General features: G+C 35.6%; 2 protein-coding genes across 2 annotated transcripts in view; one reads left to right on the top strand and one right to left on the bottom strand.

Annotated features, from left to right (window-relative positions):
• LOC144446975 (deoxynucleoside triphosphate triphosphohydrolase SAMHD1-like) overlaps positions 1-26,363 on the top strand; it is a 367,634-nt gene that overhangs the window by 234,179 nt on the left and 107,092 nt on the right. The gene's annotated exons all lie outside the window — the stretch shown is intronic.
• On the bottom strand, positions 4,936-24,918 carry LOC144446539 (ubiquitin thioesterase Zranb1-like). The gene is made up of 6 exons (XM_078136326.1): positions 23,307-24,918; positions 22,264-22,335; positions 9,157-9,355; positions 8,566-8,810; positions 7,264-7,493; positions 4,936-6,810 (listed from the first exon to the last, which is right to left on the bottom strand). The coding sequence occupies exons 1-6, from the start codon at positions 24,412-24,414 to the stop codon at positions 6,643-6,645; spliced, it is 2,022 nt and encodes a 673-aa protein (XP_077992452.1). The 5' UTR covers positions 24,415-24,918; the 3' UTR covers positions 4,936-6,642.

The following is a 26,363-nucleotide window of genomic DNA, read 5'->3' as shown; positions in this document are numbered from 1 at the left end:
GGTGAGGTCATGGGTCATACAAGCAGTGGGTAATATACTATGTCAATGATGAGGTCAAGGGTCATGTCAATTGTGTAGGTCATCTCCATGGGTGTCACAATACATTATTTTATTGGTATAATGAAGTGTAAGGAGAAGATTTCTTGGTTGAATTTTGTGGATGGGAAGCTGATGACTTAATGTCCTTAATTTAAGGTTTATGTTGATATTACAATAGCTGCAGTGAGAAACATCAATAAAGGTCCAATCGATGTAATTACAGTCAAAATGAATTATTCAAACTGTTGAAACTGATATCCCATTAACATAGACTGCAAATAATGACACAAGAGAATACGCATCAAGCCTCCCCCAATGTCTATATACCAGTCTAGTATAGACTGCAACTATAGACACTGGAGAATACACATCTTATAAGCCACCTCCACTGTCTATATGCCCACCTAGTATAGACTGCAACTATGGACACTGGAGAATCTTACATGCCACCTCCACTGTCTATATACCGGTCTAGTATAGACTGCAACTATAGACACTGGAGAATACACATCTTATAAGCCACCTCCACTGTCTATATACCAGCCTAGTACAGACTGCAACTACAGACAGTGGAGAATACACATCTTACATGCCTCCCCACTGTCTATATACCAGCCTAGTACAGACTACAACTATAGACACTGGAGAATACACATTTTACAGGCTTCTTCTACTGTCTATACACCAGTATTATATACAATCTAAAAATAAATCATAAAAACTTACATAAAATAAATATTAAAACTGGTTAAAGAAAATAAACAAAATACCAGACACTTTTTGGACTTCAAAAACTAAGACAAATCGAAACCAAATATTAAGAAATTAACAAATTAATAACAAACAGTTAAAAATAACAAAAACATGTACATTAACAAAATACATAGATATAGTTTATAGCTAACAAGATTACACTTGGTAAAAGTGTAGTGTAATTTCTAAGTGTGCAAAACAACTACTTGTCCTCATATTAGCCATTAATTTTTAATTTCAAATCTTGTTATTTTTCACACATCTGAATATGTTATTGTGGGGTAAAAAAGAGTTAAAATGCTGTGTGTTTTTGATATGTGTTCTGCAGCTAATATAATTATTACACTTCATTCATTCATTCAATCATACATTCATTTGGACATTCCTTGTCGATGCCAATCACGACATACAGAATTTTCACGATTTAAATATGTTCAATCAGTATTCTTTTACATTGGCAGGTTTTTCCTTTTAAACAGAAAACGGGGCAGGTTGAAGGTATAATATATTGTTTAGTTTTAAGAATTTTCTCAAAATAGTTGCCTCTCAGAGTCGTCATATTGACTGCAAGATAGCCAAACATCACCATTACTCTGTGAAATAGACTTTACCATTCATTCAAAATGTATTCCTATTGTTTACAGAAAGATGGGGTTGTCGGTTTCTAATTTTCAAATGTGAATAAAAAATTCGCTCTTAATGACCTGGGATTCATAGCAACTGTAACATATATGTGTGCCACTGTGGACTATTAGAGCGCCACCAACGGATGCACATGATTCAACATATATGTGTTCCAGTGTGGACTATCAGAGCGCCACCAACAGATGCACACAATTCAACATATATGTGTTCCAGTGTAGACTATGAGAGCGCCACCAATGGCTGTATAGGAATCAACATATATGTGTTCCACTGTGGACTATTAGAGCGCCACCAATGGCTGTATAGGATTCAACATATATGTTTTCCACTGTGGACTATTAGAGCGCCACCAATGGCTGTACACAATTCAACATATCAAAATGCTGTCGTCAGTTAACAAATTTAGATATGACTACATTTTTTATTTATAAGTCTTTTTCTGATCAAGTCAGACTCTAAAATTACCATGCGCTGTATCTTGAGTTGTACATATACTAATAAACACTTGTTTGCTGCTGTAAAACTAAAATAAAACAAATTACTGAGGACACCTGCTTGTAATCTTTGGTACATGGAGTAAACTTATTTATATAAAAAAACAAAAACTACCCACAAACTCATTAAAAAAATCTTAACTTTTCATCAATACACATCAAAAAGTTCACATCACTGGAAAAGCAAGTATTCTGTTTTATTATGCTAATTATCACATGGATATATATATCGAAATGAAATCAATGAAACTCGGGAGTATAAAAGGTCACCAGAGTCACAGATACATGTAACACTGAGGTGAAAGTTATAATTACTCTCAAAAGACAGTGTAAACATTGAGTGAGGTTGAGTGTGTGGCCACTTGAGAGTTACTCCCTACAAGAGACACCACCCTCGTGTGAGTGTGGCCACTTGAGAGTTACTCCCTACAAGAGACACCACCCTCCTGTGAGTGTAATTATATCAATGTTTTGTATCAATAATAGTTTGTGTTTGTGTTTGTTTTAGATTGCCAACAGTTCATCTGCCATTGTTTATTAGCAGCATTGATTTCATGACCGACATCATGCTGGTAGTCAGAAAGAAAGAAACAGAAAGAACAACCATCTATGAAATATTGACAGCTTTGGGAGTCACAGTGCTGATAAGACCACCTAAGCAAAATAAAAATTAACACATTTTGTTGCAGTGTTGATAGGACTACCTAAGCAAATGAAAATCTAACACATTTTGTCACAGTGCTGGTAGGACCACCTAAGCAAATGCAAAACTAACACATTATTGCAGTGCTGATAGAACCACCTAAGCAAAAGGAAACTAATACATTTTGTTACAGTGCAGGTAGGACCACCTAAGCAAATGAAAAACTTTCAGTGCTGATAGGACACCTCAAGCAAATGAAAGATAGAGACATATTTTATCATTTAAGGTGCAAACAATATTTTGTCAGAGTTATACATGTAGGTAAACAAAATTAAGACAGTTTACATTATCTTGACAATAACAAAATTCAGACGGGACTAATAAATGAAAAATCCACAATTTAGTAACATGTATAGGTAAGACCACCTAAGTAGACAAAAGATTCACTCGATATTAACAAAATACTGCACTGGACTCTGCACATTAAGTCTCTGGGTTTCTAGTAAATGTATGCATCACTGTTACTAGTTTTGAGACTTTTGATTCATTTTCCATCAAGTTCGACACTTCTGCTTGGCTAGTAGCTTTATGAAGTAGGGCAGTGGGTGCAAAAAAAAACACACAATCAAAATTAAAACGATACCAAAATCAAACTATCAAGAATTCCTTACTTTTGATACATGCACAAATCATTGCCAGCACATTTCTAAATGTGTACACGCTATTACAAGATGATCAGCTGACTGCCTATATACATTTGTAATTACATTGACTGTATTTGTAACAATCTTTATAATCATCAAGTTTGATGAGAATACATACCTATATACACACACACTAGGAATAGAAGATACTACTGTGGAAAGCTAGCTATCGGCAACTAAGCTAGACACAGACAAAAAACACTTGTTGTTGCATGTGGTACACAAGTGGCTGATAGTGATGCTTTGGTTATGTACATAATCAGCCTGTAACCAAGATAGTGTCAACATTGAAAGACGCTGAATATGCAGCCACCTGAGAAAAACTTGCTATCAGAGACACCACCCTTCTGTGAGTGTAAATACATCAATATCCATTGATGGCTTATACCAACATGTTGCAGTAATAGTTTCAGTTCTAGTTTTCGTCTATTTTATATGTTTCAACAATACTCTTAGTTGTGTCTATCTTAGTTTGCTGATACCTTGGTTTCCACTGTAGTAAATTATAAATAAAGAGCTACAAAGTGGAATAATCCATCGCTGCTAATATTTCAACACATACTACATTGTATTATCATACAAATTAACAAAAGTTCACACAGAATTGTTATTGAAAACTTTAAAAAACCAATAAATACAGGAACAATTATAATAATTTTTTGGTGCAAAATACTACATTTTGTTAATCTCTATATGCATTGTCCCTTATTATTACTATGTTTTATATTCATTTTTTCATATCTTTTTTTTTTCAAAAATGGTATGCAGTACTGAATGGTAATCTAATGTGTAGCAAGCTGTATTGCAATTGACAATCACATCAGACCCAAACATGTCAAAGTTCAACCCACTACAAAACTTCTTAGCGACAAACCCCAGGTATAGAACCATGTCAGGATCTTCAGAAGCCATCTAATAATATTTTATTATTCACTTGCATTACACACATCTTTCAAATTTTGGACATTTTCTTATCTACATACATTTTCCACTAATAGAAAATCACTTTTCAACTTTCACAAGCCAACACCTGCTTACATGATTGTTTTAAATCTCAGCTGCTAATAGAGTAATAGTATGCTGCCCTCTATTGCTGAAATGTTTACACTTTTGTTTTTACTTGAAATGGCCTGAGTACTGGCTTTTTTTTCTCACTGACTTGAGTTGCTTGATATATTTACACATTTCTCACACCTCTGATCTACTGATTTCGACTCAAACTCTGAACAAACTTGACACATAACTATTGACACATGCTGTAAGACTCTACCCTGAGATACTGGTATGCTCACATTTAAATAAGTTACTGAAATATTTGAGGTAAAACAGTATCTCAAAATGTATCAAGTACCGGTAACATTTTACGGGTTTCTTGACTTAGACTTAGAATGCCATGTAAGTGGAAACCCTACCATGGTAGTGAGTGTATTGACATCATGCATGACTTTTCACTCATATTCACTATCATAAAACACAGCAGCCTTGAACTTCAACCTTAATAACCAATGGATCATACTTTTCTGCCAATGGTCCTATATGTTAAATATAAAACATGCATCAGCAAACAAAATATTAGATTTGAAGGTCCTTTTATTTGGAGTGTTGAGACATTGACTTTTTGGAAAAAATCAATGGGTGGGGGGGTGGGGGGGGGGGTTCCGATGGACATACAGAGCATTTTATGGGTTATAGATTGTAGCAAAAAAAATTATGAAATATTAAAATTAGAATGATAATTGTGTTTCGCTGAAGATAATGGACTCTACATTATTGATTTCTTTAATTATGTGGTGCTCTTTACATCCATGCATGTTGTCAATCCCCAGTATCTGTAATCTGAAGAATTTTTTACTGCATTTTTGTTGTCTATTTCAATCCATAGTCAGTCACTGCACTTGTTGAAGCATAAATGGTAAGTAAATCAACCAAACTACATTTGTCACAAACTTTCAACTTGTTGACAAACAAGTGATCCAGTCCCTACCTGATTGAATGTCTGTTTACATATGGACATCAAGTCAATATATAAAGTACCACTTAGTAAACTGGTGATTTAGCTAACCAGAGCGGTTGAACTTTTTTCATTCAAATTTAGGTGTATTTTTCTGTGGGTAAAAATCAACAAAAACACAAAAAAAAACTAGGAAAATGTTACGGCTACTGCGGTGTCAATATACATGGTGCATCAAGCTTATTCATTTTCTAACCAAATTGTAATTCAACACCAAAAGTTGTAAGTTTGTGTAGTAGTAATGTTATAAAAGTGTGTGTGACTACAAAAATTTCACTTTTTTTTTCTTCAATATTTTTTATTTTAGTGCTTTTTTTTTCTCTCTGTGTGTAGTTTTCATAAGAGTTGATAGGATGGCATGATGTCTTGAAAACAGACCATCAAAAAATGTCTTCCTTGTCTGTGATTGTACAATGAAAAGTGCATAAATCAAAATTTGAGATTGAAAATGAGCAAATCCACCTGCAGCAACTCCTGAGTGTGATTAAATTCAGGAAAAAAAAGAAAAGTTGTTCTGCCATGTAAATTTGGTCTAGACTTTCCACTACAGGTAAACGCAAGATTTCGGATAACCGTTATGCCTACAGGCAATAGCCTTTACATACTACCTTTTTACTTTACTTGCAGAGTAAGGCAATCTTACACCTGTGGTGGGATGTTCTTGTTTGCATAAATGCCCAAATTTGGTCATTACTATATGACATCATGCAATACATTTGACCATATTTGGTCACGTGATGTCATCAGACATGAAATCTGTCCATATTTGGTTATGAAGAATGGCATTATGCATTACCATATTTGGAGATAAACAAGTTATCACTTCTGACATATGACCATATTTGGTGTGACATCACACGCAAAATATGCCCATATTGGTCATCGAATATCCAAATGTTACTGCAAGAAGTTTTATGGATCAGGGCCATATTTCAACCTCTTGCATTCATTAAAGAGATGATATAGATTACAAACCAATACTTGAATTTCCATCGCAATCATAGTTCACATCAAGAAACGGATAGTGTTATAATGCCCTACAAGAAATCCCACCACAAGCATTGTCGTTTTCTAGAGTAACGCTACCGATTACGAAATACCATCCCTTTTTATGTTCAATAGATTCTCATTTTCTGTCAATGTTCAGTTACAGTTTTTATCATATATTCACACAACAATCCAATTCTATTTCATAATTTCAGATTCTAGCTACATCATGTCTTCTTTAATTCAAATTTGATGATCTGTATCCATGGCAACAGAGTAGAACAATTGCTCACCCAATCAGATCTCAAACTAACATCTAGAAATTCCTTCACTCCAACGATTTGACCTTCTCGGACACGATGACGTTCAAGTTCTTCGACTCATCTTACGATACCTCTCTAACCATTCATCTAACATTTGACTAACTTTTTCAGGTCGTTTTCTCTTGTTCACTACTTGTTGAGCAACCAAATTGCCGCCTTCTGTCACCATACAGTCCATCCACTCATGCAGAAGTCTCTCTTCTGTTCCAATCTGAAATCAATCAACATAAAATCTATGTTTGGTTTGCAGTTTGGTGGACCGACCACTAGGGGAGGGGATGCACTTAGCCCCCTCCAAAATATTATACACAGCAGAGTATAAAGCTGTATACCCCACAATTCCCTCTGATTTGTACACGCAGACATTAAGTCTTTCACTTGTGCTAAAAATTACAACTAGTAACACTGAAGTGAAGCATTTTCTCTGTGTGCTACACTCCTTTATAGCATTCATATCAAGTGTAAAAGTATACTGTTTCATTTGGTTTATTTACAAGCCTAGCATGTGGCCTTTCTCATGTGGTAAAATTAGCAAATGAAAGAGTACACTTTTACACTTGATATGGATGCTATAAAAGATTGTGGTACATAAGAAAACTCTTTACTTTGGTGTTACGAGTTGTACTAGAAACTAGTAGGACTGAAAACAATTCTGTGAGCTCACCTCAGCAGCAGTGATGAAATGGACTGGTAGAAGTTTGCCCTCACTGTCAGTCAAAGGTAAGTAAGTAATTTGAACATCGTCTACACTATCCACATATGCACCAGCACCAAGGTTGCTATCTGTATCCATCTCCATGGGAACAAGGGCTGAGAAGTGTCCTCTTGTGTATCCAAGGGCAACAGGACTTTTCCAACAGAAACTGGACTCCCATAGAAGCGGCAGATACACTCCTTTATGAGAAAGAATATGCAAATCTCATCAGTTACAAAAGGTGTATTCAGTACACTGATAATGGTTGAAATATGTTTAATATCCAGAAGTTAGGTTTTTTAATCTTTACCTAAAATTAATCATGTAGGTAATTTGTGAATTACATTTGCAATACCTTATCACCAGAAAATTGTTTGACCCAAAACATATACCTGTGGTGCGATCATTTTGATTTGAACAATTTCAAACTCGACACCCAAAGTAACATCAACACCAATTATTAAAGAAATTGGTTCTGCGGTTTTTGACTTTAAGTCATTTACAGACAGACAGACAGACAGACAGACAGACAGATTGACAGACAGACAGACAGACACTTCTCCATGCCCATATATATATAGCAGTGCTGAACTCTTCAGTTCAGTAACTGTGCTAAAAATGAAAATCCACATTAACATATTCATAAATCTATATTTGGAATATTGATGACAAAATTGTGTGTGATTATCATCGTGTAGATTCACTTGATAAGAATATAAATACAGCTTTACAGTTTTATTAGTACACGTAATTCATTATTTAGTGAAAATAACTAAAGCATGAAATTGACATTTGCAAATATGTAGTCTAATCTCTAAGCGAAGAGTGTTAGTTTCTGAAACGTAATGATCAGGAGTATGATATCTGGACATGTGGTACAGAAGTACAGGTGTGTGTAGTCTACCATCAAGGTTAACTTACATTACATATTGAACCCCATTTATAACAGCAGGGAGGGAGGGAGGGAGGGATGGAGGGAGGAATAATGTTTTATTTCAAAAATCATTTATGACATTGAAATGGAAAGGGAAGTGTAGTTAGCCATATGTGGGGGTTGTTGTTGTTGTTGTTATTATTATCATTATTATTATTATTATTTTATTTCTTATAAGAAAACGCTACATATGCGTCTCAGTGCTTTGTACAAACTGAAGTTTAAAACTGCAATAAAGTAAAGAAAATAACAGCACACATAGAGGGGCTAAGTGGTGGTGTTGTTATTGTTGTTGTTATTGTTGTTGTTGTTGTTGTTGTCGTCGTTAGATATCCTACCTTGAAATCTTGCATAACCCAGTGTTTCTCCACGGAAGCTTTTAATGAATTTGACGCCATACACTATGATAGGCCTTCTTAGTATATGAGCCAAAGCAAAGATATGTGTTTGTTCTAGAGCTGCCCCAGGTTGACTAGCAAGACTTAACATGATGGTCCAATCTTGCTGCCATTGCTCATCATCTAAACTGTACTGTAAGTTCTCAGCTTGCATTCTCTCATAGTCTTTCCATCTTGCATAAAATCTAGAAAACAGTACATCATTAAGTATTGATACAAGACAAGTAATCAACATGGTATAGAAATCTGTAGATACAATATGTATCATGTAATGTACTGGTAGTGTTCATTGTATGAAATATGAATGTATAATTATATATGTTGACAGAGCAGAGAAAATTACCATGAATTGTCTTTTTTTAATCGTGTTTTGCTCGACATGTAGTTTTTTAGTGTACAGACAACTACCGCTGGTAGTCAGAGGATTAATAAGCTCGGACACACAAGACTGACAGCACATCGGTGAACCAATGATTTATTCAGATTCATTACATTGATTGTGATCAGTCCTGTCCATCAGTATAGCCTTACCTTGCAGCACCAGCATTCAAACTATCACCCAGAGCTCTTCTTAGGGTATTCTCTTTATCAAACACACCCCATGTAGCCTGTAGAACAGAGTCTAATAAACAATCTCCAGCTGTTCTATTCCATAATGCAAACATCCGACTTCCTAGTCTTTCTGTCAGTTCCAAACTCCAGTTGATAATAGGTGATTCTTGTTCAAGTTCTGGAGACAAATATTAATTTCATGTTAATAAATATGTCTGCAATGCATCAGTAACTTAAATATACTGTTGGTATAAACAGACAAACAGACAGATGGTTGGACAGATAGAAGGAGGCACAGATAGATGGATGGATGGATGAATGGACAGGATTCCATCTGATACCAGCCAGAAGGATGGACAGATGGACAGAAAGTTAAGCTCCAACTGATACATGTAGGAGCCGGACAAATGGACAAAAATTCCTTATGCTCCCTCTGAAAAGAGCTGGAACTTGGAAGGACAGCTGGACAGACAGAAATTCCCAAAGCTCCTTCTAATACTATAGGAGCCAAAAGGTCATGGATAAGTTTCCATTAAGAACATCTTATAAGTTACATGTATATTATCATTACAAATCATAAATTTTTGCCAATCAATAATACAAATTGTATGTATTTCAAATCACCATTGCTTTTAAAGTTGCATTTCATAAAAAGGACATGTAAACAGAAATACAAACTCCTGCACAAGCCAATCCTTGGTATTTTGTAGTAGCCTGTGAGGCCTATTCATCTACATTTGTATGTTCCATAACATTAATTTGCTTTAGCAACATCTGCTGTGAGCACAGAAGGCTACACGTCCATATTGCTCCAGGCACTGACATCAAAGGTTACATTTTTTTGCAGATTAAATATAGTACTAGTATCTGATATTTTTAGTTCAACTAATACTTCGTTTTCAATATCATATCAAATATAAACCTGTCACATACTAAACAAATCAAACTTGATGCCATGCCCGATACGATAATGTCTTTCACGACATACATTTGTAAAAAAATACCATATTACACAATTGTAAAACTATCATACTAAATGTATCAAAACCGATATTCTATTTCAATTGTACTAATGTATTATGATGTTATGTGATACTTGGAAAATATTGTGTACGTTCTATTTGTATGTCAAACAATTTGTCGATCAAAGGGCAAGAGTTTGTTCACCTTGAGACATGTATTTCTACATGTGATTTTCTGGGTATTTGGTTACATATAAGATGTATATGGGTACAGATATCCAAAATAAATATTTTATCATTATATTTGAAATATCATCAAGTTACTAGTGCTATACATGTACATATATAATGATGCCATGTGATCATAATATTTTCAACCATTCAAGATACAAATTTAAATATGATGTACATACGTGTACATTTGTTTTCTCCTTCTCAACGAGAACATACATTATATACTAGAAGACTCAATTTTGGTGAAAATTTCTTCTAAATGTACATGTCTATATAACCTCTTCAATATACATTATACCTAGAGCACATGCTTGTCTTTGAACAGGAAATAGGGATTATATACCCAGATTGTTCTACATCATGACGACCTGTGTCTGTGTCTGTGCTGCGGTGCTTGAAATACGAGTCAAAATGTTCCAAATTGTCGGAAAATACTCATAAACTTACATAAAGTTATGTTACTACTACATGTAGTCATGAGTGTTTCCTTGCCTTAAAATATTTGGGAATAATATAATTATACCTCCTCAAGCATAATTTATGAAAAATCGGGAACGTAAATAATGGCTAATTGGAACATTTTAACTAATAATATGAGAAGGCACAATATGTCGTGACTCAGAACAACCAGGGTGTGTAATCCATATTTTTTGTTCAAAGACAATAACTTGGCTTGTGCATGGTATAATATCTAAATAGTTTCTCTGATTCTAGCACACTATGTGTATAATTAGAGTGATATATTATACAAAGATACAGGAAATTAAGAATCTGTAAATGCGATTTAGACAGGAAAGTGGCTTGCAGAAACGGGACTTAGTACAGTACATCACAGTGTCATCAAATTAAAGATTAGGTTGATGACCATGTATATGGTCATGTTCATCAAAATCAATATCTTAAAAACTTAAAAACAACAATTACAAATTGGACAAATATATAATTTTCATGGCTTCATGATAAATTCAATTTTTTAGAAATTAATACTTTGGAGACATTATAATCAATGGCATTGAAGGAAGCACAGAATGCATACATCATTACTTGTCTCCAAATGCACATCGCCAGGGGCAACAGTAACTGACCTCCTTTCCCAATCTGGCATGTTAAGTATTTCTAGAGAGCATATCATAGGAATTCCTAACAGTTTGTTGTTATAGTGAAATATGTCTCTTTTAAATCAGAACTGACTTGATTGAAATCTAATCAGCAATCAATGAACACTAGTTTCCTTTTGTCGTTGTTCACTCAATTGACATGTCATCATGAAGGGGTCTATCATGTATTTCATTTTTATAATTATATACATGCAAACAGACATACATTTTGTATATATATAAATATATTAAACACATGTCTATGTCAGTACATGTATATACACATACATGTATATTATAAATACCTTCATACCATCATAATTGTGCACCATAGACAGACAGACAGCCAGCCAGACAGACAGCCAGCCAGCCAGCCAGACAGACAGACAGACAGACAGACAGACAGACAGACAGACAGACAGATAGATACAGAATGTAGATAGACAGACAGACAGACAAACAGACACAGGCAGGCGGACAGAAAGACATACATACATACATACATACATACATACATACATACATACATATACAGACAGACAGACATACATACATACATACATACATACATACATACATACATACATACATACATACACACACATACACACACAATACAGACAGACTGGCAGACAGACAGACAGAGACAGACAGACAGACAGACAGACAGACAGACAGACAGACAGACAGACATATTCTGGTTTTTAATTTCATGATTTTTCCTCTTCAATTCTGAAGGGAATCAAGCCGTGATTTGAACTTTTCAACTGTACATGATCTATATATGATACAGTTAGTACAACATTATCACATACATGCAGGTTTATATGATTTTCTATTTTGGGTGATAAGAATGTCATATGTCAAGTCAGTGTGAAACTAACAACATTGCAATCTGAGTGTACCTAAACATGTTAATGAGTTAAATTTCAACCTGGGTTAATTTTAATATATACCATGGTTTGATGAAGTATTTCTACATGTATGCTGTATAAATTGAAGGCCAGTGAAATAACAATTAAATGTCTGTAGATGACATCTACATTGAGATTTATGGGTAGAGAGACCTGCTGGCACATATCAATTACCCATACGGTACACATTCTGACCATATGTTTTAGGTGTGTGATACACACAGGTATCATACATCACTGGTTTAACGGTGTATCATAATGCAATCTGTCTCTTAATTTCATGTTTTCATTTCTTTGAGAGTAGATTTCATTACAGAAAGTTCAAACAGTTTCAATCATTCACGACATCTTTAATGGGCTGCTATGCTCTATGACAGGTGAAACAAAAATTGTTGCAGTGTTACGGACCCGACCTGTATACACACTACTGAATTTCAACAGTACTGCACTTTGAATTCTTACAGGAATGAATTTAATACAGACACACAGACACTATTGTTCAGATTCCTTTCCAGTCACACATTGGAATAAAACAACAACAAAACCGTGAAACTATTTGTTGTATGGTGTCCTTGACTTGAGACTACCTTTAAGTTCAAGTACAACAATGTGATAATACTGCATGTAGAAACATGCTTCAAACAGAAGATTTATGACATTAATATTCTTATTTTCCAGTGTCATTTCTATTACAGAAAACACAGTAAGTCTGATTTCAGTATGGCTGCATGCAGATATCAATATGGTGGCACCATTATTTGGAATTACTGTTGTCAATTATCGCATTTTACAGATGTTGTGGCAGTTGTGATTCTATCCTATTCTAAAGCTCGCACTACATGTACCACATACAATGTTGAGTTATTCACTAAAAGATCACTAAAACACACACACACAAATCCCCTATTTGGACCAATTTTCACCAAAAACATACATGTGTACTGTTTTCATTGAGCTGCTATAATTTCCACTTTGGTTCCTATTCCCGACTGCTTACATTTGTTTACAATGTACATTATTATTAATCATGGTTTGATGTATCTACATACAGTATATACAAAATGTAAAGATCCAAATATATTTTCCTTTTTCGTCTTATAAATGGACATGTATTTCTTTCTCTGTATGAACATTTCTCTGAATTAGATGTTATGTACAAGTTAATCAAATATACTAGTATGTAAAAATAATCAATTTTTATTTAAATATCCAATATGGAACCCAAGAGATCAATACATGTACATGTATGGTATTAAAGTTATTTGATAAATATTACTCTAATTTTGCTTTTGAGACTCAATTTTTACACTGAAGCATGATATAGATGCGAAAATTGGCAAAGTAAATGTGCTGATATTATTTTCCTAAATGCATATTTGAATGATGGCATTTCTTTTCTTTCACTGACAATGGTGCAGTTATTAAAGTTGAAGGTAGTACTGGTAGCGTCTGGCAATGTATTATTATTATGGAGTAAAATCGCCTCAGACCTCTGTTCTGGTGTTATCCACCAACACAACATTACTCAAAAACATTTGACATTTAAAACTGAAATTTTCCTCAATACCAAACATCGGATATCATTGTCAGAATTTTCTTTTTAATAATTTGTTATTCCTTTAACAATATTAATGATAAAATAATGAAATAAAACTGCAGGGAAAAAAGCTTCATCTCTACGTGTTTATTTTCAGATATATATCACCAGTGGGCAATACACACTTCATTTGCCCAGCAAATGTCCTCAATACTCTCATCTGATAATTAATATACAAGATGAAAATTGAGGTATGACATTAAAATTTGAAAGAACATGTAATATGCAATCATATGGAACAGAAATACAAAATAGGCAGCTATTGTCACCTAATATGTCACTTTCTATGATATTTATATTAGGTTCAGTTTTTCAAATTACGGGTGCATCTATTTTGAATCATCAACATGTCACTGATTACATTTCACAATCGTAGTGGGTTTTTTTGAGAGCAAGAATTATGGTTCTCAATTTCTGTATTACAAAATTGGTGTACGTCAGAAAACACTGCAGTGGTCATTCACAAAGATGTAATGAATACTAGAGGGAATATCACCTATTAGTACAATACAAGACAACTTAACAATATGCCCTGTGTCCATTTCATTTATCCAATGGACTACATGTATATTTCTATATTTTGTTATGCAGATAAGCCCACGTTAATTCATTTTAGCATGATGCATGTCATATACATGGATGAACTAATATGTAGATATGATGATGCACTTTTGATATTTTCAGAGAGCAAATTCAATAATGATACCATCTTTTTATTTTAATACCCATCTCCTATGTAGGTTACAATTACATTTTGTAATACGTTAGGTAATCATGGAAAATTAAACCTAATAATAACATAGAAAGTGATATATTAGGTGACAGTACAATGTACATGTAGCTGCCTGTTTTGTATTGCTGTTGGATATGATTGCATATTATGTGTTGTAACAAATTTAAATGTTGTATCTTGTATAGTATCAGCCTTCAGCGATTGGCTTAGATTGTGTCATGTGGTATGGACTAGTACATGTAACCCATAGTGACCTCAATTTGCATAGAGTGAGTACCATTTTGTACTATTTACCAAGGGCACTATTCATGCACCCTGGCAGTTGTATCGGCAATTTGCTTTGACAACAGAAAGAATATGACTTTTTGGGTGCCAAAGGATGTGGTGTTAATTTGGTAACCAAGGAAAATTAATGAAAGTTAAAACCATAATTAGTCAAATAATTGAACATAATTGAAATAATCCTGATCAAAGTGTTTTAAAAGATGAAAAAACCATCCATCAATAGAATTTTACCACCTACAAAATGTAGGGGTGCGATGAAATGAATGATCATTTGATTCTTCTGGTCGACACCATAACTTCCAATCCATGCATGCATTACTGTAGGTGCTGCTCGTGAGAATATGTTGACCTTCTTATTCTAGTTTGACCCTGAAGTGTGAAATGAAATACTATTGCAGATACTAAAGAATTGACATAGTTGATAAACTAACACTAAACAAGCCATTGAGAATGACATAGTCCCCGCTATGATTGGGTTTTAAGGAATTAGCACTACTCTGATCACGCAACAACACTTGTGAACCTAAATCAAACAGACTTAGATATGTTGTGTCTGCTTGTCGGACATGGAACATGCCTACAACAAGAAAGGATTGTTCGGGTATGGGGGATCATATCAATATGAAAATGGATATGCAAATGTATGTCATAGAACACTGTCCTAATACCAACTCTGAATGAGATCTGTTCAAGCATGTCTGAGTTATGGCTTTGGACATGGAAAATTCACAAACAAAATGGCTGCCAGGCAGCCATATTGGATCGTATCATGACGAAAATGGATATGCAAATGTATGTCATAGAACACTGTCCTAATACCAACTTCGAATGAGATCTGTTCAAGCATGTCTGAGTTATGGCTTTGGACATGGAAAATTTGCAAACAAAATGGCTGCCAGACAGCCATATTGGATTGTATCACAATGAAAATGGATATGCACATGTATGTCATAGAACACTGTCCTAATACCAACTTTAAATGAGATCTGTTCAAGCATGTCTAAGTTATGGCTTTGGACATGAAAATTCACAAACAAAATGGCTGCCAGGCGGCCATATTGGATCGTATCATGACAACAATGAATATGCACATATATGCCATAGAACACTGTCCTAATACCAACTCTGAATGAGATCTGTGTGAGCATGTCTGAGTTATGGCTTTAGACAGGGAAAATTCGCAAACAAAATGGCTGCTAGGCGGCCATATTGGATCGTATCATAAAACAAATTGACGTGCATATGTATGCCATAGCATGTTGCCCCTGTACCAAGTTTGAAGAAAATCGGTACAGGCATCTCCAAGAAACGGCTGCGGACGGACGGACGGACGGACGCACGGACGCACGGACGGACAGACGGAACCCAATCCATAAGTCCCCGTTCCGGACTTCGTCCGCGGGGACTAACAATGTTCTGGATATACATGTACATGTACACTTGGCAAAAGCAAAGCTACATGTAGTATGTATAATGTACACTGCATGAATTATGCTATCCCAAAATTTTTTATGCAAAACCTTCTCATTCCAACAGAATTACTAAGTTGTGCAATGTACTTGTCGAACGGTTAATAAAAGACAGTGAGATTTTTTTCATTCAATTCATCAAAGCTATGTATATGTACAAACATAAAGAATTGAAATGATATATTCTCAGAAGTCAGGGTAAATCTTTCCGCTGACACATCACGGTGTATCTCAGTCGTTAGTGATTGGCTTAGATTGTGTCATGTGGTATAGACTTAAACCCATACATGTAGTGACCTTAATTTGAATACAGCAGACTCTATCTGTTTTCTACTTCCCTTAGGGCACTATTCATATAGCATGGCAGTTGTACCGGTAATTTGCTTTGACTATGGAAAGATCATGACTTTTTGTGTGCCAAATAATATGATGTGTTATGAAACCCTTATTGCCTGGCTTTATTCGGGCACTATCACAGGCATGATATTACCCCTCAAACTGTAATGTATCAGTAGCAACTATTTCTCTTGGCGTTCAGTCTCATGAAATAATTGATACATAACTACGTGTAGTGCAATCACAGCCAGGCAATGTGTTAAATATTCAATTTGCTAAGACATGTCAGTTGAAGAGCTCTATACTAGCCAAGTATCTATCAATTCTCAAAATAATCCTGTCTCCTTCAGTTGAAGTTTTAATACTTTATGCACCTGTAGAATAATGTGGATCTGTCCCTAATACTGGTAATACAAAATACAAAACTTGAAATTACTACATGTGTGTCATTGATGGGTCACTACACATGCCATATCTGGGAAAGACGAGGGGAAGTATTGTTCCCCTGTTTGGTTAATAAAATATGAACGTTGTTGCAATTTGCTGTAGAATGAATTCACTCATACAATTTTAAATTTATATGATGTGCTATTAAAACTAAATATATGAGCTGTTGAATAATGATAGAGAAAAGTCTCCACAGAATACACAATTCCTTTTTACATATTTTATGTGTTGACTAATGGCTGAAATGCAATAGACAGTGAATAGTGATTTTTAACTATAAAGATGGCTGCCATTCAAAGTTGATAATATTGTGAAACAAAGTACAATGTAAATGCATTCAGGTTCTATAGTATGTCACCTTTGTATTAGGTTTGAATGAAATCAACCATTGTATGTCAAGAGATATGGCTGTATATGGACAAACTGATGCATGTATGGACAGGTGTGGTGAACAGACAAATAGACAAAACACATAATAGCTTCCATTCACTTTCACATCACTGTGAATCTGACAAGGGTTTCCTCGTCAGTCAACTGTCTATCCTGGAGTCACCCAGGTCCAGCAAATTATGCATAACCACCTGTGGTCTCCCTGTGAGTAATCATCCCTAACAGATTGATTCATTACTCCAAGAATACCTTCAAATTTGCACTCGTTTCGTGTCAACTAACTTTAACAATAACTACATGTAAATTACGTTAAACTGTCTGGTACATTGTACATGTATAGTAACTTTTAAGTTGTGTTAATTTCATTAATGTCTACGTTATACTTGCAGGACTACTGTACTTTGTTCAATAAACAATCAATGAACCTACATTGTATTTAGAAAACAAAATTTGTTATCATATCGCACATATTTCTACAATACAACATACTGTCTATATTTTTTAAAACTAGCTGATATTCTGTTTTCTTCATATCTGTTACCAATAAAAGACAGTTCTAACCCTGAGAAAATCTCTACCATCTACCTTTGCTCATTGATAGGTATATCTAGAATGATTTCTGCAGATCATGTAAAGTACACGTATTAGAATTATACTTTCTCACAAACTACAGTACCAAATACCTTGAATATCACAATAATATAAACATTGGTTTTCATGGAAATGTTGTGTCTATGGTGTGTCGTACAAAATATGTCACTATGGATTTTCATTTCATAACCTTCCCTGTTTTTAATTCACACCCTTGTGAAGTTACTAGCAAGGGAATGTCATGCATAAAACTTAGATGGCACCTTTGCAGGGGACATTTAAATGTCATGGGGATAACTGACATACTGGTAATTAGTGATGTCTTACAGTATTTTCATCATTTGCATAATTTACCATAACACACTCAGTTTACAGTCATATTTCAAAGCAGATCAATGCCAACAATCTTCAAAAATAAAATAATAAAGTACACAAAGAGTAGATGGGAGGAGATACAAACAGAAAGTAGATGAAATTATGACTTCATAGTGGACACTAATTCTTGACAAAAAAAATTTTCATTTACTCAAATGGGAAGACAAAGAGATGAAGATTCATCTCTGAATGAAATGCTGATGAGAAAAAAGAATTCTAAGATGAAATGTTGGGTTCTTCATCACTAAATCAAGCTAAGAGATCTCCCAGAGTGCTCTTTTCATCTCCAAGAGATCTACCATGTACCAGTTTGGGAAGGGAGATTACTCTCCTGAGTTTCATATATTTCAGAATATGGCATTGATATATTAAAATGACAGTATAAGGCTTCAAACCTTCCTACATATCGATTTGAGTTGTAATTAAGGTAGAATACACCTCAAAAATTAAACTCTAAACTTTTGCTGTTTCTTACTTAAAAAAAAACTCCAATCCATTCTCAGTTAAAATCAATAAACCAAATCTAGGGTCACCGTACAACTTTTTGAAATAGAGGTCAAAATGTCACCAAAATTTTAAAATCCAATATGGCCGCCGAACTCTATGGGAAAATACAAGTTTGTCAATTTTCTTCTAACAATAGAGTGGACTCCAAAATTTCTTTTATTATATCAAAAGGACAAAGAACAAGATTTCACAGGGCAAAATTTTGGAGAGATTTGGAGAACTTTCATTTTCAGGGAAATGTGTCCCAGAGGTGCATTCCATCAGAAGTCATTCATGGAAAGGATACTGTGTAACCTACATAAAGTATGACAGTATCTCGAAAAGGATAAGAACACATAATATTGGCACATACATGTGTATGTACCTGATGTTACTTGCACTGGTGCGTGCCTATGCTAGTGGTCATTGGCACTGCAATGCAATACCGAAAACATTATTGCAAAACTACATGCAAATGATATGCAAATGATGGCATGGCTGTTCATTCTACACAAAAGCATGTGAGCGCATAGTGTCATTTTTACGAATTTTTTTTGTTTCAGATAAACGTACATGAATGTAACACGTGAGTGCCAGTGTGGGTACTCAGGGGTATTTGCACTCATGCTTGCAGTGTTTTCTACTGCACTTTCACTCACTATACTTGTGAAATTACTGCCGTAGAGAATACTGCAAGCACACTGTAAAACACTGACCTCCGTGTATGAATACTGTTATGCCTATAGATGTCATGAAATGTTTGAGGACAGAATTTTTCACATTTGTACTTCAATACTAAGGGGCAACATCAAAAGTTCAATATAATATATCTAACTTAATTGCTTAAGTTAGGTCCCAGACCCCCCCACCCCCCCATCTAACTTAACTGACCTAAAATTGAAAATCGTTTCAGACTCCTACTGTATACTTCCACTTTCAAACAACGTACCAATATAATACTGAATTATAAATAAAATAGAAAACCATTTTAACTCAGAAAAATACTTTTATTGAAAACCAACAGAACACAACAACACTGAATTTACACGTCAAGTCACAATGATTACTAATACTGGTATGTCTGGTTTCACTTTCTTTTTTGAAATGGGAGACATTTCGTGACTGGGTGTAGGCTCATCAGCAACACTTTGATCGGATGATTTTTGTTTACCTGAAAAATACCGGGCCGGATCGCCTTTGTTAACTAGTTCGACTAAATTGATTGTACAGATAGATTTGATTCATACAACTTGACAAGATGTTTTGCAAACAGCAGGATACCACTTCCCATTTAAGGCCATTCCAAAGATTAGATCGGATGAAGTAACCATTTTCACTGGAGTAAAGAACTATATGTAGTAACATTGCAATTCAAACTGTAAAACATTTAACTGTCTCTGCAAAACATAGTTTCAACTAGAAATTGTATTTACCAGCTCTCATGCTTTTTAGCCTTCAAGTTGTTTCTGTCGAGTCGTATATTCGTATATATTCGCACGTTTCCGTTGATTTTGACTGTGACCTCGCATCACGACAGTGATGAACACGTTGACGTGGCGGCCACGGCTTTCACATGCATGTTCCAACTATCATCTACAAACATCTATAAATCTGTTTGAAATTGCTAAACTATTGCTGAATAATTATTTCAGGCGATCGAACTTTTGATTTTCACGAAGGATTGAATCAACATCAGTCGAACGATCAACTTGTTGCGAGTGTAGAAATAAACATTCGCAATACCACGCTATCTGCGACAATTTAGTCCAAGTTGAGAGGTCACATCAAACATGACATCTCATCGGTAATTTCCGGATTTACATTCGTATTAGTTTCACGTTATAACTTATGGCCTAACTTTAATAGAACCTTCGCGTAGGTGGATTTTTGGCAACGTCCTCTCCACATAGTCTATTGAAATCAATTATCGTGAAGGTCCTTTAAAATTTACCACTACGATTGAACGATCGGCTCTGATCACGTACCCACTGTGACTTCGTTAACTTTCAAACATATTTTTTAACGTATTTCAAAATAGATTGTTTCGACTCGACCTCCGAGTCCTGGGACATGAACTCGGCTAATGACCGTCGGTCATTTTTGCATGCCACAACTTCGTTGCGCTTTCCTGTACACCGGCCCGGGATTTGCCCTGTTGTTTTTGATATTTAACTCCCAAATCTTGTTTGTTAGTTTCTGAAAGTCGTTCGAAGGGCATTTATAAATTGTGTGAGGAGAACATATATGGACCAGAAAATTGTACGAACCCTTCGCGAATTCGTGTCTCGACGACGCCAACTGATGAAATGTGCGTACGCACACTCTGGATACCCACCTCGTTCCCAAATACCTATTTGCAGCAAATTTGAAAGCTGAACCGCGTACCGCTGATAAATCGGACCGACTGTACGCAGTGTTTTAGGTAAAAGCAGCCTTGAAATCGTACTAAATTTGCCAAGTATGGCGTTAAATCGTTTTTGACGGTTGAGAAATTATTTTGGCCAAAACCCCCCCACCCCCAAACTAAAGCAATTAAGTTTTTTTGTAAACATCGATCTTTTGACGTCGCCCCTAAGAGAGTGGCTATGTTAAAATTCTGAAGATGTTAAACAGACTTTCGAACCCCCCCCCCCCCCTCCACAAGACATATTTTTGTATTATTCATATCAGAATCTGGATTATAATCCTGGATATAAAAGATAAATCAGATATCCTTAATCTAGATGTAGAGTTCTGATTATGTCAATATTTTGCCATACTTCTGCATTTGAAGTCAAACGCTCACACCTTAATACTCATATCCTTGTACAATTACAAATTATTTCCTGTTAATGTTGATTACTTTACTTCTAGTAACATGAATATTGTCATTCAATAGTACAAGGATATGCATTTGACTTCAAATGCAGCAGTATGGCAAAGTATTGACATAATCTGAACTCAATATCTAGATTTAGTATATCTGATTTAGTTTTAAAATACTGGAGCATAATCTCGATTCTTATACAAATGTATCAATAATACAAAAATATGTCTTATGATTTGGGGGGTGGGGGGTGAAAGTCTATTCACCGTCTTCAGAATTTTAACATAGCCATTCTGTTGAAATATAAATGTAAATTAAACAGTAAACTGAAAATGCACACATTTCCATAGAAACAAAAACTTACCTTTCTGTACGTCTCTATCAAGACTTTCATCAAATAACTGATTACGTACTGATGATGGGAAATCTTCAATTTCTGATTTAAAAAAATAAAACGTTGGAGTGGTATTAGTACGTATAGGACAAATACATGTAAAGTATGTATTTGTGGTATGTGATGTCATCACCATAGGTTTTCCACCCTTACAGGGGAATTCCCAAAATGGCTGAACACATGCCCAGTGCAATATGACATCTTTACAAGATTTCAAAGCCGAATAATGTACCATGGTGCTATATTTAAACCAAAAATCATACACAAGTTGATAAAAGTAATCACTACAAATCTCCTAAAGGCAGAAATTGTCTGACTAGACCTTTAGTTTAAATTTAAGGTGACAAGAATGTTGTTTACATTTCATTCTGGAGAAGACAGAACTGCCAGTAACATGATTTGGCATTTACATTAAGAGGCACATGGTTTAAATCCCCTATTGCTCAAAGTACACACTCCTGGCCATTCGTCAAAAATTTCAAGTAACAATTATCAATTTTGTGTTCTGAAAGAAAATTACTTTAAGTTTAAGGTTATAGTGCCTCATTTGGTGAAATGGTTTCCTTTCCTTTTTTTGGGCTCTTTCCAAAATTGTTTTCTGTTTTTTGATCTGACGTGTTCTTGTTGAGCTATTTGTATCGCAATGGTAGCAAATTTCTCGCTCAGTGGCCAAGTCCAAAAATCAGTACCTCTTGGCATTGATCGCACTATGTGTGTTTGTGTTTGTACACTGATATAGGGAGTCTTTGTGTGCTTAGTGTAATGTTTCCATTGTATGGGGATAATCTGTTGTGGGCATAAGCTGTTAAAATAAACACAGAAGACTCCCTAGCTTTCCCACACAATGGAAAGTGACATATAAGTGGCATATAATCACTTTTATTGAGTTACACTATTTCTGACTTCATATAGACAGAAAACCCCATCAAAACTTCATTTTTTGAGAATGATGACAAGACATTAAAACTTTTTCATGGAAAGTTATTTCATGTTGATGCATATTTTTCACTTACCTACTGGAAGAGCAAATGTGACATTGTCAGTCATAAAATAACAGGGGAAATCTCCTTTCCTTTGTCTTAGAGATCTGGCAATGTCTCTACGGATATCAGCAGCAAGATCTAGGCTAACATGACATGGCATTCTCTTCAACGCGTGACTAGCAACATCTGGGGTTAATAACACAGCCAATAGGTCTTCTTTCTGGAATCGTATCGCCAGGTGTACAAGTGTAAATCCTGTATCAAACGCACTAGATCTATTTAGAAGTGACACCTCATCCTGGGTAAGTTGACGAGCTGGGTCACCACCCGATGATAGATAAGCCTCGATCGCTTGCGTATCATTCTCTACAACTCCGATACAAGCATTCAAAAATAACCAATCTGAGTTACGCATTCTTCTTCGTAACTGTTTTAACCTACGTTGTTCTTTCTCTTCCTCATAATTGCTACTACTACAACTACTACTAGTAGTGCTGCTGCTGCTGGCTGAAGCTGTCCCAGCTGCAGTAGCTAATTCTATGGTTTGTACACCACTAGCACCAACAGGACTTGGTAACGTTGGGGATATCCTGGTTGTTCCGTTCCCTGTATTTGTACGGTTATTGTCATCGTTTTCACCTGAGGTACTTGGTTGTTCATCAGTTCTTGTCCTATCGCGGTCTCTTAAAGCATGGCACAGCACACACTTCTTAGCCTTTGGCCAATTATCATAAGTGCATGCAGCACAAGTCCATTTCAGGACCCTGGCTTTATTTTTATCACAATCAGGCGAAATGGGCGGTTGTCTCTTTGAACTTGTAGTTGTACGAGGACTGCCACTTTCGTTCACAATAATTGTCCCACCTTTGGGTGTATAACACTGCATACACCTAGTAGCTTTGGGCCAGTTCAAAAATGTACACGTCTTGCAGGACCATTTTGCCATTGTTGGTTTGTTGTTTTCGTTTTCGGACGCTTCGGCGCAAATTAGTGGGGAGGATGGGCCACTATCTGCTCGTCTGGACTCCGGGGGTATAATGTGTAGTGGTTTCGGTGCCCGACATAGAGTACACTTCATGGCAGCGGGCCAGTTCATAAAGGTGCAATATTCGCATTGCCATTTCTTCGAGTCGCTCATGTCGGAGACGGTCAGAATGCAACACCGTCCCTCCTCGTCTAGGGAGTCAACAAATACCCAACCGAGTACAGTCGTTTCCACAGATGTGACTGCAAACTATTATCGCTACTTTTGCTTCATAAGCCCACTCTCCGTCGTATACTGTTAACGTAAAATGGTTTATGCAATATCTGTGGTTTTGAGTACTTCCTTTTGACGACTTCGTTTGTTCATCAGGTCATTCAAAGGGCAATATTTTCGTTGGCAAATAATTCTGTTCATGTAAATATCAAAGCCTGGCCTTGTCACCAACCGTACCGTGTAGCGTTCCAGCTGATTGCAGCTCTCCGATCACCACTGTCGCCACAAATCTCTTGAAATCGGCTGGTCCGCAAGTGATAAGTGCTATCTAAAGTCTGTCTTCTTAGGTGGTTGCATATCTTTGTACAGTTTCACATCGAACTGGTCGATTGAACGGTACAAACACTGGACGGTGAAGTCCGGATTTTCACAAATAACAACAAAGGACATCTATGGCAGCCATCTTAGAGTTTCTCTATGATGACGTCATTATCGGGCATTTAACAATAATAAATCGTTGAGGGCGCGGGTTAATGCCATATGAATGCATGAAGCCATCATGCTATGATTATTGTCTTGTAACTTTTAAGTGTTTTCTATTTGGGTTGAACTGAAGTGTATTATACCGTCGACATACATATACCATTGAACGGACGAATTCTTGAATAAGCTGTCTTTAAATATTCTTTAAATATTGGTTCGATTATATCAAATCCTCTGATTGTCTGCGATCTGTTTATTGCCATAATTGAGTATGCCAGCCGGATCGGATATTGTTATCGTTTTAACTCAAATGTCAATCAAGAATCCGATATTGTCAAGATGGTTCTAGTTAGGTATACATATTTGTCTGTATGTTTACCTATTGTAACAACAGCATCTGATTCAACGAATATGTTCTCCAATAAGTACAAAACTGTTTGTGTTGTACGTAGTTCTATTGGCCGACCAATGCGGTTCTGATAGCATAACTGGCGAGTTTTGCATTAGGTACAGTTTTTGGAGAGGATTGCGCCTGTATGTTGTGAAATTTGTCCGGGACTGGCTTGGTTTTTAAAACACTAAATTGGTACCATCAAACACTTTAGACGCCGCTGAGGTAAGAAAACAAATCAACTACATCATTATTGATAGGGTAAACAATAGTGTATGTCGGTGCTGACGATGGTACTGTTATAGTTATTACTTACACTGCCATCTGTATTTGTATCCCTAATACTTGCTATATTAATGTCACAGTTGATGTATTTCATGCATTACTATTCACGAAGCAGCTTAGTTTTTAGCTCGACAATTCTATTTTCTGTAGTAATTTTGAGTAAATTAGCAGAATTAGTCACGCGCTTATAGTCCTATAATAATGTGTATTAAACATTTCAAAAGAATTAATTTAGTATTTTTGCGTTGACCATGTACTCAATCAAGTTCAATACAAACTGTTCCGGTCACTTCTGCTTTCCATGTTGAGTCCAGGGCGAGTTCACCAAAGTTAAAAATTCAAATTGATCGGAGAGCATGTGGATCCATTCTTTTATATCAATACTAAAAGGTATTGAAAAGTACACGCATGCCTTTAGTACACTCGATATCAACTTACATATGATTTTCCGGGCTGATAAAAGTAACAGCATGGTAACTTTCTCAACGCATTGCGCTGATCCGGAGGAAAACGTGGCACATAAAAAGAACAACTCCTCCATAGAGACATCGTACTATTGACAAATCGGTCCCATGTGATGTGGGTTATTGGCTACGGTTATTGTTGTAAGTCACTTCGAAGAACACAAAACAGATACGGAAGAACAGTATATAAATGAATAAACTATTGTTTGTTGCGTATACCTGGTTGGTTTGTTTTTTTGTTGGCTGGCTGGTCGATTGGTTGGTAA

The sequence above is a fragment of the Glandiceps talaboti genome, chromosome 15 (genome assembly GCF_964340395.1).
Source record: "Glandiceps talaboti chromosome 15, keGlaTala1.1, whole genome shotgun sequence".
Classification (NCBI taxonomy): Eukaryota; Metazoa; Hemichordata; class Enteropneusta; family Spengelidae; genus Glandiceps; species Glandiceps talaboti.
Note: the sequence above shows the minus strand (reverse complement) of the source record. Positions and strands in the feature narration are given on the sequence as shown.